Genomic DNA, 14339 nt, shown 5'->3' with positions numbered 1-14339 from the left:
TACGCAAAAGTTTCCGGATCCAGACTGACGCCTGGGGATATTCTAAGGTAAGGAATCTAATACGAACTACTGTTTCTTACAGATATATCGTTACCGAAGGTAAGTAACTTGTTCGTTATGGAGCAGGCGGAGCCGTAGGGTCTCGAGGTGGCACTTAGCGACAAGCTGGACAATGTCCTTCTGGCTGTGGAGAAAATTGGCACAACGCTGGAATGTACGCAGTCCTTCCTAGAAAACAAGATGGATAAGGTGACCACAGACTTCAACTTGCTGCCTGCAGATCAACGCAAACTTGCTGACAAGCAATACAATATTGAACTCATGCTGGCGGAACTGCAACTCGTCGCCCAAGAATACGTAACCTTGATACATGTGCTGATGGAACGTGTGACCACTTTGGAAGATCGGGTTGAGGATGCTGAAGGACGACCACGACGCAATAATATGCAGGTAGTTGGACTCCTGGAGGACACCAAAGGCCAGGATGACGTGGCCTATGTTGAAGCTTCGATACGTGAAGTGGTATCTCCCACAGCGCTGTCTCCCCAATTTGTAGTTGAGCGGGCACATCGTGCACCATCACGGAGACTGCCGCCAGGAGCCAACCCACGACCCTTTCTGTTCCGCCTCCTCAATTACAGAGATCGGGGCAGCTTACTGCGAGAAACATGTCGCCTAAAAGAGACCTCGCTAGGCAATCATTAACACCTCGTCCCCGAACTGTGGGGTGCTCATACTGGTCTCTGTTGCAATGGCCAGCCGATGATGAAGCCCATATCAACATAGAGCCAATGGAAGATGCAACCAGTAAGAGACGGAGCTAGGGACACTCCTCCTCAACAGTTCTGGTCTGATGACTGGATAGGCACCTTTCACGGCTGGCACATCATATACACTACACCAGGGGTGTAGGGGAATGTGGGACCCAGTTCTGCTACAGACGTTCCCTTCTCTCTAATTGAAAGTACAGATCAGTTGCCAATGTTTGGCCTTTCAGTTTGGGTTGATCAACTGTATTTGTTTTTCTTTTCTTATTATTTTTCAGCTGAGCAGGATCGCCCTGTGTTGACTGCCCCTCCGCCCCTATATGCCGCATACAGTACATAACAGACCCCTATTATCATATAGAGCTACATAACGTGGCACAAATCGCCAGCACAGTCATGACTCACACAAACTTTATCACGTAGAATGTAAGCGGGCATGCACACATCCTCACATCGATATTCGATCTACTCCTATTTGAAGCGCACATCTGCTCATGTAGCCCACTTACAGGAAACCTACCTGATGCTCCCCGAGACAGACCAACTCTGCCGCGGTGGAAGTCGGGTGGAAGTTCAGGTACATCAAACTTACCACACATAACCTAGTGCGAGTGGTAGTTACCTTAATACTGATATAGTTTTCTCTACCAAAATAGATTAGGTCATCAATAGGGCCGAAAGAAATGCTGTTGATCCATCTAAGGACAAATTAGTTGTGAAACATGTCGGCCAAGTGAAGGGATAGAGGAATCATGATATGCTCAGAGGATCCATTGATTATTTTTATCCCATTAACAGAGACCCCACGAATAAAATAGATGTAGAGGGGACCTCTAGTTAATTTTAAATCCCTTTTTTAAGACCAGTCTAAGAATTTCATCAAACTCCTACTTGTCAGACTTCTCAGATTTACTGCATTTGCCAGATCAGTCCTGTTTGTTTTCTTCACCAGTTAGGATAAGGATTTTTAAATGGCTTACATGTAGATTCCCCTGCTACCTTTGTTGTGCTGTAATAGGAACTTAATTTGGTTCATACCTTCTTGATTTACTCGCCTTTTGAGTCCATGCACAACTGTTCTATGAGGTTACTGGCTCTTAAATCTGTCTTCCCCATAGTGTTATCTTCCACATGCGTGTCAGCAAAGTGTAACCAGCGTCTACCACCTTCTTTCCAGAAAGGTTTGTGCTCAGTACTTGTGTATAATGTCTTCTGAAGTGTGGCAGTCCATCAGTTTTTTTTGTTTGATCTTTTTTTAAAACATGTATAAATCTTTTTATTAACAAAATAACATAAAAGGAAAAACATCAGGTGTGTTAACAGTTTCCTAACTAGACAGGTTAAAATATCGCTCTTACAGAATCACTAAAACAATTTATCATTCATAGGATCATGGGGATTCCTGCGCCTCTGCTTATACTCCTCGCGCCGGGAGCGTACAAATCCCACCACGGTGCCCATTCCAACCCCCCAGACCTTTCCCCATTTCTCTGGACAACCCCTGGCTACATATACAGACTTCTCCCTGAACATACACCAATCCAAGTCCTCCGCCCATTTGGAAACCCGGGGTGGATGTTTGATCTTTTTTTATTGGCAGTTTTACATATGACATTATCAACTTGTTATTTAGCGTTAGTGCAGGACAGGGGTTTGCATAAAGTTGACATTGGATCACATTTATCATCTGTTTATGTGGGGAGGCCCAACGTTTGAGGTCAATCAATCAATCAATCAAGATATTTGTGTAGCGCGCTACTCACCCGGAGGGTCTCAAGGCGCTTGGGGGAGGGGGGTCCGCTACTGCTCCAACAGCCAGGTCTTGAGTTGCTTCCTGAAGGAGAGGTGGTCTTGGGTCAGACGGAGGTGGATGGGGAGGGAGTTCCAGGTCTTGGCTGCCAGGTAGGAGAAGGATCTTCCTCCCATGGTGGCTCTTCGGATGCGTGGAACGGCGGTGAGGGCGTGGCTGGTCGATCGTAGCTGGCGGGTGGGAGTGTAGAAGGTCAGGCGGTTGTTAAGGTACATGGGGCCCAGGTCGTGGAGGGCCTTGTGTGCGTGGGTGAGGAGTCGGAACGTGATTCTCTTGCTGACGGGGAGCCAGTGCAGGTCTCTCAGGTGTCCGGAGATGTGACTGTGTCGGGGGATGTCCAGGATGAGTCGTGCGAAGGCGTTCTTGATGCGTTGGAGTCTCTTCTGTAGTTTGGCTGTGGTTCCGGTGTAGAGGGTGTTTCCATAGTCCAGTCGGCTGGTGACGAGTGCCTGGGTGACCGACTTCCTGGTTTCGGTGGGGATCCATCGGAAGATCTTTCGGAGCATGCGTAGGATGTTGAAACATGATGATGAGACGGCGTTGACTTGTCTGGTCATCGAGAGGGAGGAGTCCAGGATGAAGCCCAGGTTGCGTGCGTGGTCCGTTGGTTTGGGTGCGCTGCCCAGGGCACGGGGCCACTAGGAGTCGTCCCAGGCTGAGGGTGTTGATCCAAGGATGAGGACCTCCGTCTTGTCTGAGTTCAGTTTCAGGCAGCTGTTCATCATCCACTCGGCTACATCTTTCATCCCTTCATGTAGGTTGGTTCTGGCGGTGGCTGGGTCGTTGGTGAGGGAGAGGATTAGCTGGGTGTCATCGGCGTAGGAGATGATGTTGAGGTTGTGTTGGCGTGCGATGGCTGCGAGGGGGCTCATGTAGACGTTGAAGAGGGTGGGGCTGAGTGATGATCCTTGTGGTACGCCGCAGATGACTTCGGTGGCCTCGCATCTGAACGGAGGGAGGCGGACTCTCTGGGTTCTTCCGGCGAGGAACGAGGTGATCCACTCTAGAGCCTTCTCTTGGATTCCGATGTTGCTGAGGCGCTGCACTAGGGTGCGGTGGCAGACAGTATCGAACGCTGCCTAGAGGTCCAGGAGGATGAGGGCCGCTGTTTCCCCGTTGTCGAGCAGGGCTCGGATGTCGTCAGTTGCTGCGATGAGGGCGGTCTCGGTGCTGTGGTTGGCTCGGAAGCCGGACTGCGAGTGGTCGAGGGATCCGTTCGTCTCGAGGAAGGCGGCAAGCTGTCTGTTGACGGTCTTCTCGATGACTTTGGCAGGAAAAGGAAGGAGTGAGATGGGGCGGTAGTTCTTGAGGTCGGTGGGGTCTGCAGATGGTTTTTTCAGGAGGGCGCTGAGTTCGGCATGCTTCCAGCTCTCCGGGAAGGTGGCGGTGTTGAAGGAGCAGTTGATGATGTCTCGGAGTTGGGGTGCGATGATGGAGTCGACCTTGTTGAAGACGTGGTGGGGGCATGGGTCGGTAGGTGATCCGGAGTGGATGGTGTTCATCGTGTGGATGATGTCTTCGGTGCTGACCGGGGTCCAGGCGCCGAGGGTGGTGGTGGGAGGCGTTGGTTCGGTGGTTGGGTGCGTGGTCTGTGCGCCGAAGCTGTTGTGTATGTCGGCGATCTTGCTGTGGAAGAACGAGGCGAGGGAGTCGCAGCGGTTTTGTGAGGGAGTGATGTCGTTGTTTCCGGCGCTGGGGTTCATTCTTTGCATAACCATTTACTATGCTTGGCCAAAAAGAAGCCTCTTGAGAACACAATCGACCAGAGCGAAGTCAGCCATAATGGCCTAAGCTAGAAGAGGGTTCCGGTGCTGAAAATCTTCATGGTTGTTACATAGGCATCCATCCACACCTTCACCAGGCATCACCTTGATTATCAGGTATGCAGGAAGGGCAATTTTGCCTGTTACATACTGTAGGATTTTCTGGTCTGAAGTACATTCCACAGGCCCTCCACATTTTTTTGAGGTACTTCTTTGATATCTATTCAAATGATAATACATTTGTGGTTATAGTATCCTTTAGAAGATTAAGTTACTTATCTTCAGTGGTGGATACTCTATCCTACCCCAGATTTTTCATCATCCCTCCCTACTTTCTATTCTGTGTAGTGGCTTCCTACGTGTTAATAATACCCCAAGTTAGATTTTGCAATTTGTCAGTGTTCTTCTGCCACTGAAATTTCATGTCTGAGGTCTTGAACGGTGTGGTTTGAAATTGATGCCAGTGCTCAAGGATGGTGCATATAAACCGCTCCATTCTGTCACTTATATAGACCATGCAGGGTCTGATGAGGGTGACCTAACGGCGCATGGGAGCAATTACAGGAACAGGTTCCAGGTCCAATCTTTAACAAGAAAGAGCGTTACCGAAGGTAAGTAACTTCTTCGTTTTTTCAGTTTGATTATTTTTTTTAAGCTTCTTTAGAGTCAACATTTATGAATGCTAGTTGTTTTATAGAATGTTATAATTTAAATGAAACAAAATGTTTACTAGTTGCCCTGTTCTCTTGAAATGTAATTATTTGCGTGTACTCTGTTGAAGCAAACACACATATGAAGCAAAGAACTTGATTTACCAAACCTAAATTAAAGCACAACTTTGAGAACTTTTTTGTAATAGATAATGTACAGATGGAAAAAAACATAAGCAAAGTTTAGTTGGCAATATTTTATTGAAATTGAATTAAAAAAAAAACATATACCAGTATGCCTATGGCACACCTGGCAGTGCAGTGTGAAACTGTGAAAGAATTACTGAGCGCTTACATATAGTAGTAGATCAGCTGAAATCCAATAGACTCGACTCGCTTGTGCAACTAAATAATGTCTACATGCTGTTATTCAAATTAAAGGATACCTTCAATAGGGCAGAATAGTTTTCTTCTTATAGTATCAGCACCACTGCTGGGTGATGTCCCCAATGAGCTGTACTCTGAGTGTACAACAGCCCTTTGTTCAGTTGACTTTGATATGATTGACAAGTGTCCAGTTTAAAATCGTGCAGACAGGAATTAATATTGGAGATTCTATACTTTCTAGGTTCTCCTCCTTCTTTGATTAGCATTTTCAACTGGTCAGCTTTGGAGTGTCACGGGTGCAAGTACACAGATCACTCCCAATTGTACTGAATTTGTCCACGGTTAAAGATCTTAAAGTGCTGGCAGGGGATGACTGGCTAACCTTTTAAAAAAAAAAAGACATTTCCAAGATTTGTGTTAAACGCAAACCCAGCCTTCACCGTTTTATCACCTCAGTTGGTTTTTCTGTGAAATCTTTGGCCCTCTCTTTATTTTGAAGTTAAGTAACATGTCATAACTGCAGTCTTTGACCTCCATTCTACAGTATAGGAACTGACTGCTTGCTGTATTTTTGCATTCTTGTTCAAGTTTTGGCAATTACTCATATTGATTCTAGAAACGTATTCTTAGTGTAGTAACCAGAATACACTTTTTAGCTTCCCAGAGGTATAGATGAAATGGCCATCAGGTTTCTTGAAGTTTAAAACAAATAACTCCTGCTTAAAGCAACCTACATCATTGTTCTTACCAGCACAGATAAAATTCAAAATTCAGTTCACAATTGGCTGCTTTGGTAACCAGGCTGTACATATTGGTACTCCATAATATCTGGTCATCAAATCAATAGGTTCCCAAAAGCTGCATAATAGTCTGATTTTCAGTAGTTTTCATTTTCAGCAACATTCTGCCTTCATTCTATGCTGCCCTTGAAGGAATTGACACCGTCCTCTGTTTTTGCACTCTAGTTCATGCTTTGGCAGTTTATCATATTGATTCTTGGAAGGTATACTTAGTGTGGGAACCGGAATCTACTTTTCAGCTTCCCAGAGGTGTCCCTCAAATGGTCATAAGGGATTTTTCTGGTGCTTACATTTTAAAACAAATGATTCCTGCTGCATTGCAACCTACATGATTGCTCTTACCAGCACAGACCCAACTCAAAATTCGGTTCACAATTGCCTGCTTTGCATACAAGACTGTGCACATTGGTACTCCATCGCATTTGGCCAGCAACTTGATAATCCTTGGTGGTTCTAAAAAGCTACTAGTAGTGTTCTGACTGGAGGTAAATACATTTAGAAAAGCTAAAATCTCCAACTGTGTTTTCTGTAGAGGTGTCTTCACAGTCTGTACCTCTTTCTCTTGGTGAGGGCCACATCAGAGTTTCTTTATTGTAGGAAAGGTTAAAATGCCTGTCTTCTTAGAAACTTTAATCATATTGTTGCTCTTCTGCTTGGGATGAATTGATCAGAGAAGTGTTCTATTGTAATTTAATAGCATGATTTTTTGTGAAATCTTTGGCCCTCTCTTTATTTTGAAGTTAAGTAATATGTCATAACTGCAGTCTTTGACCTCCATTCTACAGTATAGGAACTGACTGCTTGCTGTATTTTTGCATTCTTGTTCAAGTTTTGTCAATTACTCATATTGATTCTAGAAACGTATTCTTAGTGTAGTAACCAGAATACACTTTTTAGCTTCCCAGAGGTATAGATGAAATGGCCATCAGGTTTCTTGAAGTTTAAAACAAATAACTCCTGCTTAAAGCAACCTACATCATTGTTCTTACCAGCACAGATAAAATTCAAAATTCAGTTCACAATTGGCTGCTTTGGTAACCAGGCTGTACATATTGGTACTCCATAATATCTGGTCATCAAATCAATAGGTTCCCAAAAGCTGCATAATAGTCTGATTTTCAGTAGTTTTCATTTTCAGCAACATTCTGCCTTCATTCTATGCTGCCCTTGAAGGAATTGACACTGTCCTCTGTTTTTGCACTCTAGTTCATGCTTTGGCAGTTTATCATATTGATTCTTGGAAGGTATACTTAGTGTGGGAACCGGAATCTACTTTTCAGCTTCCCAGAGGTGTCCCTCAAATGGTCATAAGGGATTTTTCTGGTGCTTACATTTTAAAACAAATGATTCCTGCTGCATTGCAACCTACATGATTGCTCTTACCAGCACAGACCCAACTCAAAATTCGGTTCACAATTGCCTGCTTTGCATACAAGACTGTGCACATTGGTACTCCATCGCATTTGGCCAGCAACTTGATAATCCTTGGTGGTTCTAAAAAGCTACTAGTAGTGTTCTGACTGGAGGTAAATACATTTAGAAAAGCTAAAATCTCCAACTGTGTTTTCTGTAGAGGTGTCTTCACAACCTGTACCTCTTTCTCTTGGTGAGGGCCACATCAGAGTTTCTTTATTGTAGGAAAGGTTAAAATGCCTGTCTTCTTAGAAACTTTAATCATATTGTTGCTCTTCTGCTTGGGATGAATTGATCAGAGAAGTGTTCTATTGTAATTTAATAGCATGATTTTTTTTAAAGTCCTCTGAAGCAGTCTCATGCCAGTTTCATGCAACATAAACGCAAATTGAGCACTCTACCACTATTAATTTTCCGCAATTACTCTTATCCCGCTCTATTACTTTCTACACTAAGAAAAAAGGTATATTGTGCAGTGAAGCAGGTGCATGTATCCTTATACCTATTTGCTGAGATTGTGTCCTATTGTTGTAAAATCTTAATTGCTGAGATGTGGCTTATATTTTCAGAACTTTCAATGTGGATAGGTAAATGTGTCTGTAAGGTAATTCTCAAGTCTTAGTATTTTCCTCTCTTCCAAAGGTCGCTCGGATACAGCTCCAGATTCAGGAAGCTCTGGCAAGACAATATCCTCATTATTCATCAGCACAAGAAGCAATTTCACAGCTGGATTCTGAATTAATGGACATCACAAAGGTAAAAGTAAAAGCTAAGTGTACCATGCAGTCAAACTTGAATTGTTTTGTAAATGCATAGTTCCACAAGATAGTTTTTGAGAATTATTTTGTATGTATAAATGCATTATTGTTTGGCATGAATCTAGCTGAAAGGCAGCAGAGTGCTGTACAGGGGTCAAATGCTAAGATACAGTCAGTGAATGAGGAGATAAATGGATTCTGAGAGTGCAAGCAGGCTGTTATTGAGTTGCGATTACATTTTCTTTGAAGTTTACCTCTCTTAAATGGGAGGGGTGCTCCGACTTTCTTGACAGATAGGGGTATGTTGTTCTACTGCCAACCTCAACACCATCTCCGGGTGTGCGAGAGGTAGGTGGCTTTCTCTGCACTCCCATTACTGGACCCTGATGACTATTAGTTCATGTGTCTTTTTAGTGCCAAAGAATAACTATGCTCCACAGCCTCCATCACATTCAAGCTAGGAGAAATAATGTTGAACTGTTTCTCCACAGTAGTTTTGAGATCTTTCAAATCCAAAATTGGTTTCCACTTTCTGTTCCTCTGTTAAAATCCTCCTATTTTTATTGTGGAATACTCTCACTTTCTCTGCATCTGCGGGCAACATTTTATAGTAATGATAACACCTCTAGATTTGTTATTATTCCTCCATGTTAATGGGAGGCCCCCTACTACATAACATAATGTGAATTTGTAAAGCGCACGTTCACCCAGAGGTCTCTTGGCGCTGAATAACAGATGTTCATTGTTACCCAACTCAGTATTACTCATTTTATCGACCTCAGATGGATGAAAGGCTGAGTGGACCCATCGAGTTTAATCCTGTGACCATGAAGTCAAGCACAGGCCCCTGCAATGGACGCATTAGTCCACTGAGTCACCAGACCCGACTACAGAGAGAGAACCACTTCCATTTTTCAGAATCTGGCCTTTACAAGTGTTAGCAGTGCATGTGCCCTCAATCTCCATGACCCACTTGAATTATAATTCCTGTTTCTTTTAATTTTAGGGAAGGTTACAGGCCCATATCCCAGAGTAAATATATTTAGCTGACAAACCTAATCAGCTCATGTTAATAATTCCTGTTGAGGTAGGGTTTTGGAGATGTTTGCTTTTGATAGCAGGCATCATCAGAGCACCTTTTCCTTATTAGGGTCTGAAATATTCGTAAGTGAAACAGAAGGTGATAAGGTACCATATTTTTTTAAAGCCCTCAGTTCCTAATTCTCCAAAAATAGACGATTTCAGCTAGGGTAGGATTTTGACACTAAGGCTGGTTACTGCAGTGCACCTGGTCAGACCTACTGGTGCCAGTCCAGCAATCCAATATGAACTCCTCCAAGATTCCCTAAAGGTCCCAAACTGTGGGCCTATTGCTATTGCTTAGAGTGCTTCCAAACTTCAGATACTTCTTTGGTCCCAGTACCAGCTGATAAAGGGACCACACACGCCTTTTTTAAATTTTTTATGCACTGTTAAACATAGTTGCTACGTTTACTCTTTGGAAACGATCATTGCTTATTTCATGTTGTGTAAGCAACCTTGTGATTTTGACAAGCCGTTTTGGAACAAGAGCACTGGTGTCTGCTGCTGTGAATTATTCGCTAGATTGAAGACTGTTTCAAGATGAAGTGCAGGATCCATTTGCAGGTCCTGTTTGGTAACTATTGCTGTCCTTTTCCTTAGTACACTCCCTGGTCTTTAGGATATTATGGTCCACTGAAGAGACCATTTTTTATTCTCCTCTTCCTACCATCAATATGGGGTAATTTAACTAGTATTTTAAGTGGCACATCTCAGCTAAATGTTCTAGGTAGGATGACACCTCACCCTCCCACCCCACCCACAGCCCTCTGCTTGAGAGCGTTCTCCTGACAACAATATCTTTGTACCGACAATAAATGCTAATTCTTGCAGAGTTGGATTATGATTATGAAGAAATCAAAGCCCCAAAAGTATAATTCAAAGGGGCTTTGCTGGCCATGGGGGTGTGGGGTGTCTTCGACATTAAAAACATTTGCATTCATTCAAGACAACTTGTTGTTACTGATCCCATTCCTGGACTGGCTTGATGTGTTCTAATGGCCTCCTATCTTAAAAGGACTCCCCGTGCTTATCTGATTTTGTGCTATATAGAGTGCTACATGCTGTGGAAGTTAAGAGTACTGCACTGGAATTAGTAAAACAAGTCTGCCTTTTTCAGGTCTCCCATTTCTAGATGAATGAAAACAGATCTTTATTGGTAAACATCATTCGACAACCTCTGGCTTTCCACTATTTCTACTGACATCAGTTTTCGGAATTGTTATTTCAGCTGTGCAGATCAATATGTGGTAGTCTGCACCAACAACAGTATTGAAGTATTTTCATCAGCAAGCTACTGGAAACTCACTTGCCCTGATTGTTCATAGTGACAAAGAATGATAGATGTGACGCTTTTACAATAATGTTCGGTTTTCAGCTGACCACCTCCCAGGTGTTGAAAAAATACAAGCCAACATGATTGGCAGACTGATGCATGTGATGTGTCCATATTGTTCTAATGGATACATCTTCCTCCAGATTCCTTACTATCCATCTAGACATCAGACTGGTCTGAAAAAGTATTCTCCCATGATAGCCCTCCAAAACCACGGGTGGCTCTACGGGCGACTTAGTCTCTAGACATAGCAACACTGACATATGTTCTTATTTATGTTAGGTGTGAAATGGCACCCTGGTGTTAGCAGCTCCTGTTTTTCTATGCCTCATTGCACCGGTCCCGAGCTGTATCTCATCTCGCCAATGAAATTCCTCAGCATTAGAGAGCGATTAGGTGAAATGTCTCTTCCAAAACTATCAGATGTCAAGCCCTGTTGCCATTGCTGCAAGAAGCTGTCTCTTTTGGATCCACATGATAATTGTATGTGTTATCTCTGATCTAAGCACAACGCTGCACTCTGTAATCCTTATACCTTCATATACCCGAAAGCCATTGGGGAGCGGGAGGCCAAGTTTTTTATAACTTGTACCTTGACTTGTAAATGAGAGTGATGTATATACCTTACCAGAAAGGGACATCCTTTACCAAGTCCTCAGCTCCTCTGGACTGAAACTGAGGAATTCTCCTCATATATGACTGAAGTAAATAAAACAGCTGATGCCGTGTGATGGAAAGTGGGTTTTTAGTAGTGGCAAATATGCATCTTCCACTGGTAATAAGGCCACTGACACAGTCTAGGGCTCCGAATAGGTCTCAGAAAATTATTCCCATGCTCAACCCTTGGTATCTTGGCTGCGAACAGGCAGGCTTCACTTTAGAGACAGGTATGTAAAGCATTTAAAAACACCAATTCAGTAAATAATTAAGACACAGCACACAATAACAATCCAACACCATTTTATGGAAATAGAAAATGGTTTTATCGTTAAAATTATACCAAAACTAAAAAATTCCAAAGAAGGAATCCGAGAGATGAATTTTTAAAGATTAAACACTTTCTAGTGCTTAAAAACCAATAGTACCACTTCTGGACATTTGGTTGCCTCTGACCCGGACCAAGTCAAAGTTTGAGGCCAACCGCAATGGAGCCCTGGCAGATACACTAAACGGGAGGACCGGTCAAGATTTTATCTTCACACTTGGAAACTTTTATGGAGGATTTCTCACCAGACGTGGTGCAGCTTCCTCCCACAGGCCGTATTCGGTAAGGGCTCGCCGGATTGCCTTTCTGTGAGGGTCAGTCTCCCGCTGGAGCTTTTTCAGAAAGTTCACCAAACTTTTCCAAACTTCTGGAACTTCACACTGAAGTTCCTCCTGAGGGTCCAAAGTGTCCAAAAAACCAATCCAAGGATCTGTAACCTCCAAGATGGTCCTTGAAAGGTTGCAACCACAATTCCAACAATGCACCTGGACAACCTTTAAAAGTCCACTGAATGCACTCCAGACAGGGGACTCTTGGTGAAGTTGATGCTGGTGAGCGGTGTTTACCTGTAGCTTACAGGGAGCTCACTCTTTATTAATCTTGAAATGAGGTCCATTCAGTGGGTTGTGGTTCCAGATAATGCAGCATGCACAGTCAGTCAGAATGCAGGGACTGATAGTGCAAATCAAGTTTACAGCTTGGCGTCCGCTCTTTATTACTGTTAAAGCAAGGTACATCCAAAGGGCTGTAGTTCCAGATAATGCAGCAGGCGTAGTCATTCAGAATGTGGGGCCTGATGGCGCAAATCAAGTTTCTAGCATGGCAATCCTTCTTCTCTGAGTTTCAAGCAGAAGAGCTGAAAGGCACTGCCCCCCAGATACTTATTCAGTATTCTCTGGGATCACACAGGAGGGCAGGTTCTCATTATAAATACCTGACCCCCCTCGCCCCCACTGGCCCTCACCCCTAGGTCACCTAGGGGAGACCCTGTGGGTACCTAATATGCCAACATATTGTAGTTTATTAATTTCTAAATGCCCCAAACATCAAAGTAGAGTTTGGTCTAACCCCCCCTCCCCTCCCTCTCAGCGCCTTTAGACCCTCACGGGTGAGTAGCACACTTACAATCCCTGATCGATTGATCGATTGTTTGATTGATTGATTGGGCACAATTTCCATGTTAAAAGCAGTCCTGCAACACAGGGCTGATTTTTAACTGGCCTCAGAAGTGCACACATGCAAGTGCAGAAAGGGCTGCTAGCTTCTAAACTGCCATGCTCTAATATATAGTAGGGACTTAAACGTAGTTTTGATCTCATTGCCCTATTATGTACTACAGCCTTATAGGGGAGGTCCTGCCAATCATAGGGGCACCCTAACCCATAGTGTACCCTAGTGTCCGTAGATGTTTTCACTGTTTTCTAAGTGTGTTTGAACGCAAAGCACTGGGCCTGGTTAGGTAGAGCCCAGGGACATTCAAACTCAGCTACCACCAGCACCAGTCTGCAAAAAAAACCATGGGGGTGACCAGGGCACAAGGATGACTTTGCAACACCTTGGAATAGACTTTGCCCTCTTCCGGGGCTTGTAGATCCATATGACAGTTGTATGTGGTATCTTGGATCAGAGCACAACGCTGCAGTCTGTGATTCTTATACCTCCATGTACCTGAAAGCCATTGAGGAGCGGGGGGCCAAAGTTTGTGCGGCTAAGACCCATAGGGAGATGCTTAGGTAATCTCCTTTACCCAAAGACAAGTCACCTCCAGAGAACATTTTCCCATTAGATCACCCACAAAAAGTGCCATAGGAAGAAGAAGCCATCTTCTTCCAGGAAGAAACAGTCTCATTCTCAGGACCATTCGGAGTTTCAGCGCTGTTTCCCAATGCCATACTTTTCCTCATCGCCGGAGAAGATGCAGACAATATCAAAGATTATACCTGAGTTTCCTGGTCTACCTTCAACCCTATGAAGATCGAGGCCTTCCAACTTAAAGTGCTGAATATGTTTAGTATGCCTTCTGCACCCTGTGGGCTACCTCAAAAGTTAAGTATGTTCCTGTAGGATTTGCCGCTCTGACCTAGATGCCTTTTGATGCTGCACCCCACAGGCTATGTCCTGACTTACAGAAAATAATAATAAGCTCGAAGTCTGCTAAAGCGCTGGCCCCCAATTGGTCTGAGTTTTCCATGGTGCTTTTGCAGCAGCCGACGTTAGAGGACATTATTTGTGGGTAAGGGCATTCTTTAAGGCGAATTTAAATGATATTCCCTTAGCAGAGCACATCCCTAGGTCTCAGAGATTTGCTTGGATAGTTGAGAATTTTGGCTTAGGCTTACACCCTTGCCCTGCCTGATTAAAACTTTTGACCATACAGAGGATGATGATTTGGAAGCTGATAACCTCATTTCCTATTATAAATCTGATGCTGGCTTGTATTCGGACTTGAAAAATTAGTGGTGTATATACCTTACCCGAAAGGGACATCCCTTTACCGCCTCCTCAGCTCCCCTGGGTTGCATCAGAGGAAGCATCTTCATTTGACTGTAGTTGATAAAACCACTGAAGCCTTAGAATTGACCTTGTTCTC

The 14339-nt window shown here is 43.9% G+C and overlaps 1 protein-coding gene across 2 annotated transcripts in view; it reads left to right on the top strand.

The window, feature by feature from the left end:
- The window catches only part of NUP155 (nucleoporin 155), an 898957-nt gene that overhangs the window by 620424 nt on the left and 264194 nt on the right, over positions 1 to 14339 (top strand). For both annotated transcript variants that reach the window (XM_078674974.1, XM_078674975.1), the window contains one exon: positions 8233 to 8346. In XM_078674974.1, coding sequence (XP_078531100.1) covers positions 8233 to 8346 — 114 coding nt within the window. The remainder of the gene's footprint in view (positions 1 to 8232; positions 8347 to 14339) is intronic.

Source organism: Lissotriton helveticus, chromosome 2_1, assembly GCF_964261635.1.
Source record: "Lissotriton helveticus chromosome 2_1, aLisHel1.1, whole genome shotgun sequence".
Classification (NCBI taxonomy): Eukaryota; Metazoa; Chordata; class Amphibia; order Caudata; family Salamandridae; genus Lissotriton; species Lissotriton helveticus.
This window is presented reverse-complemented; position numbering and strand designations above follow the sequence as displayed.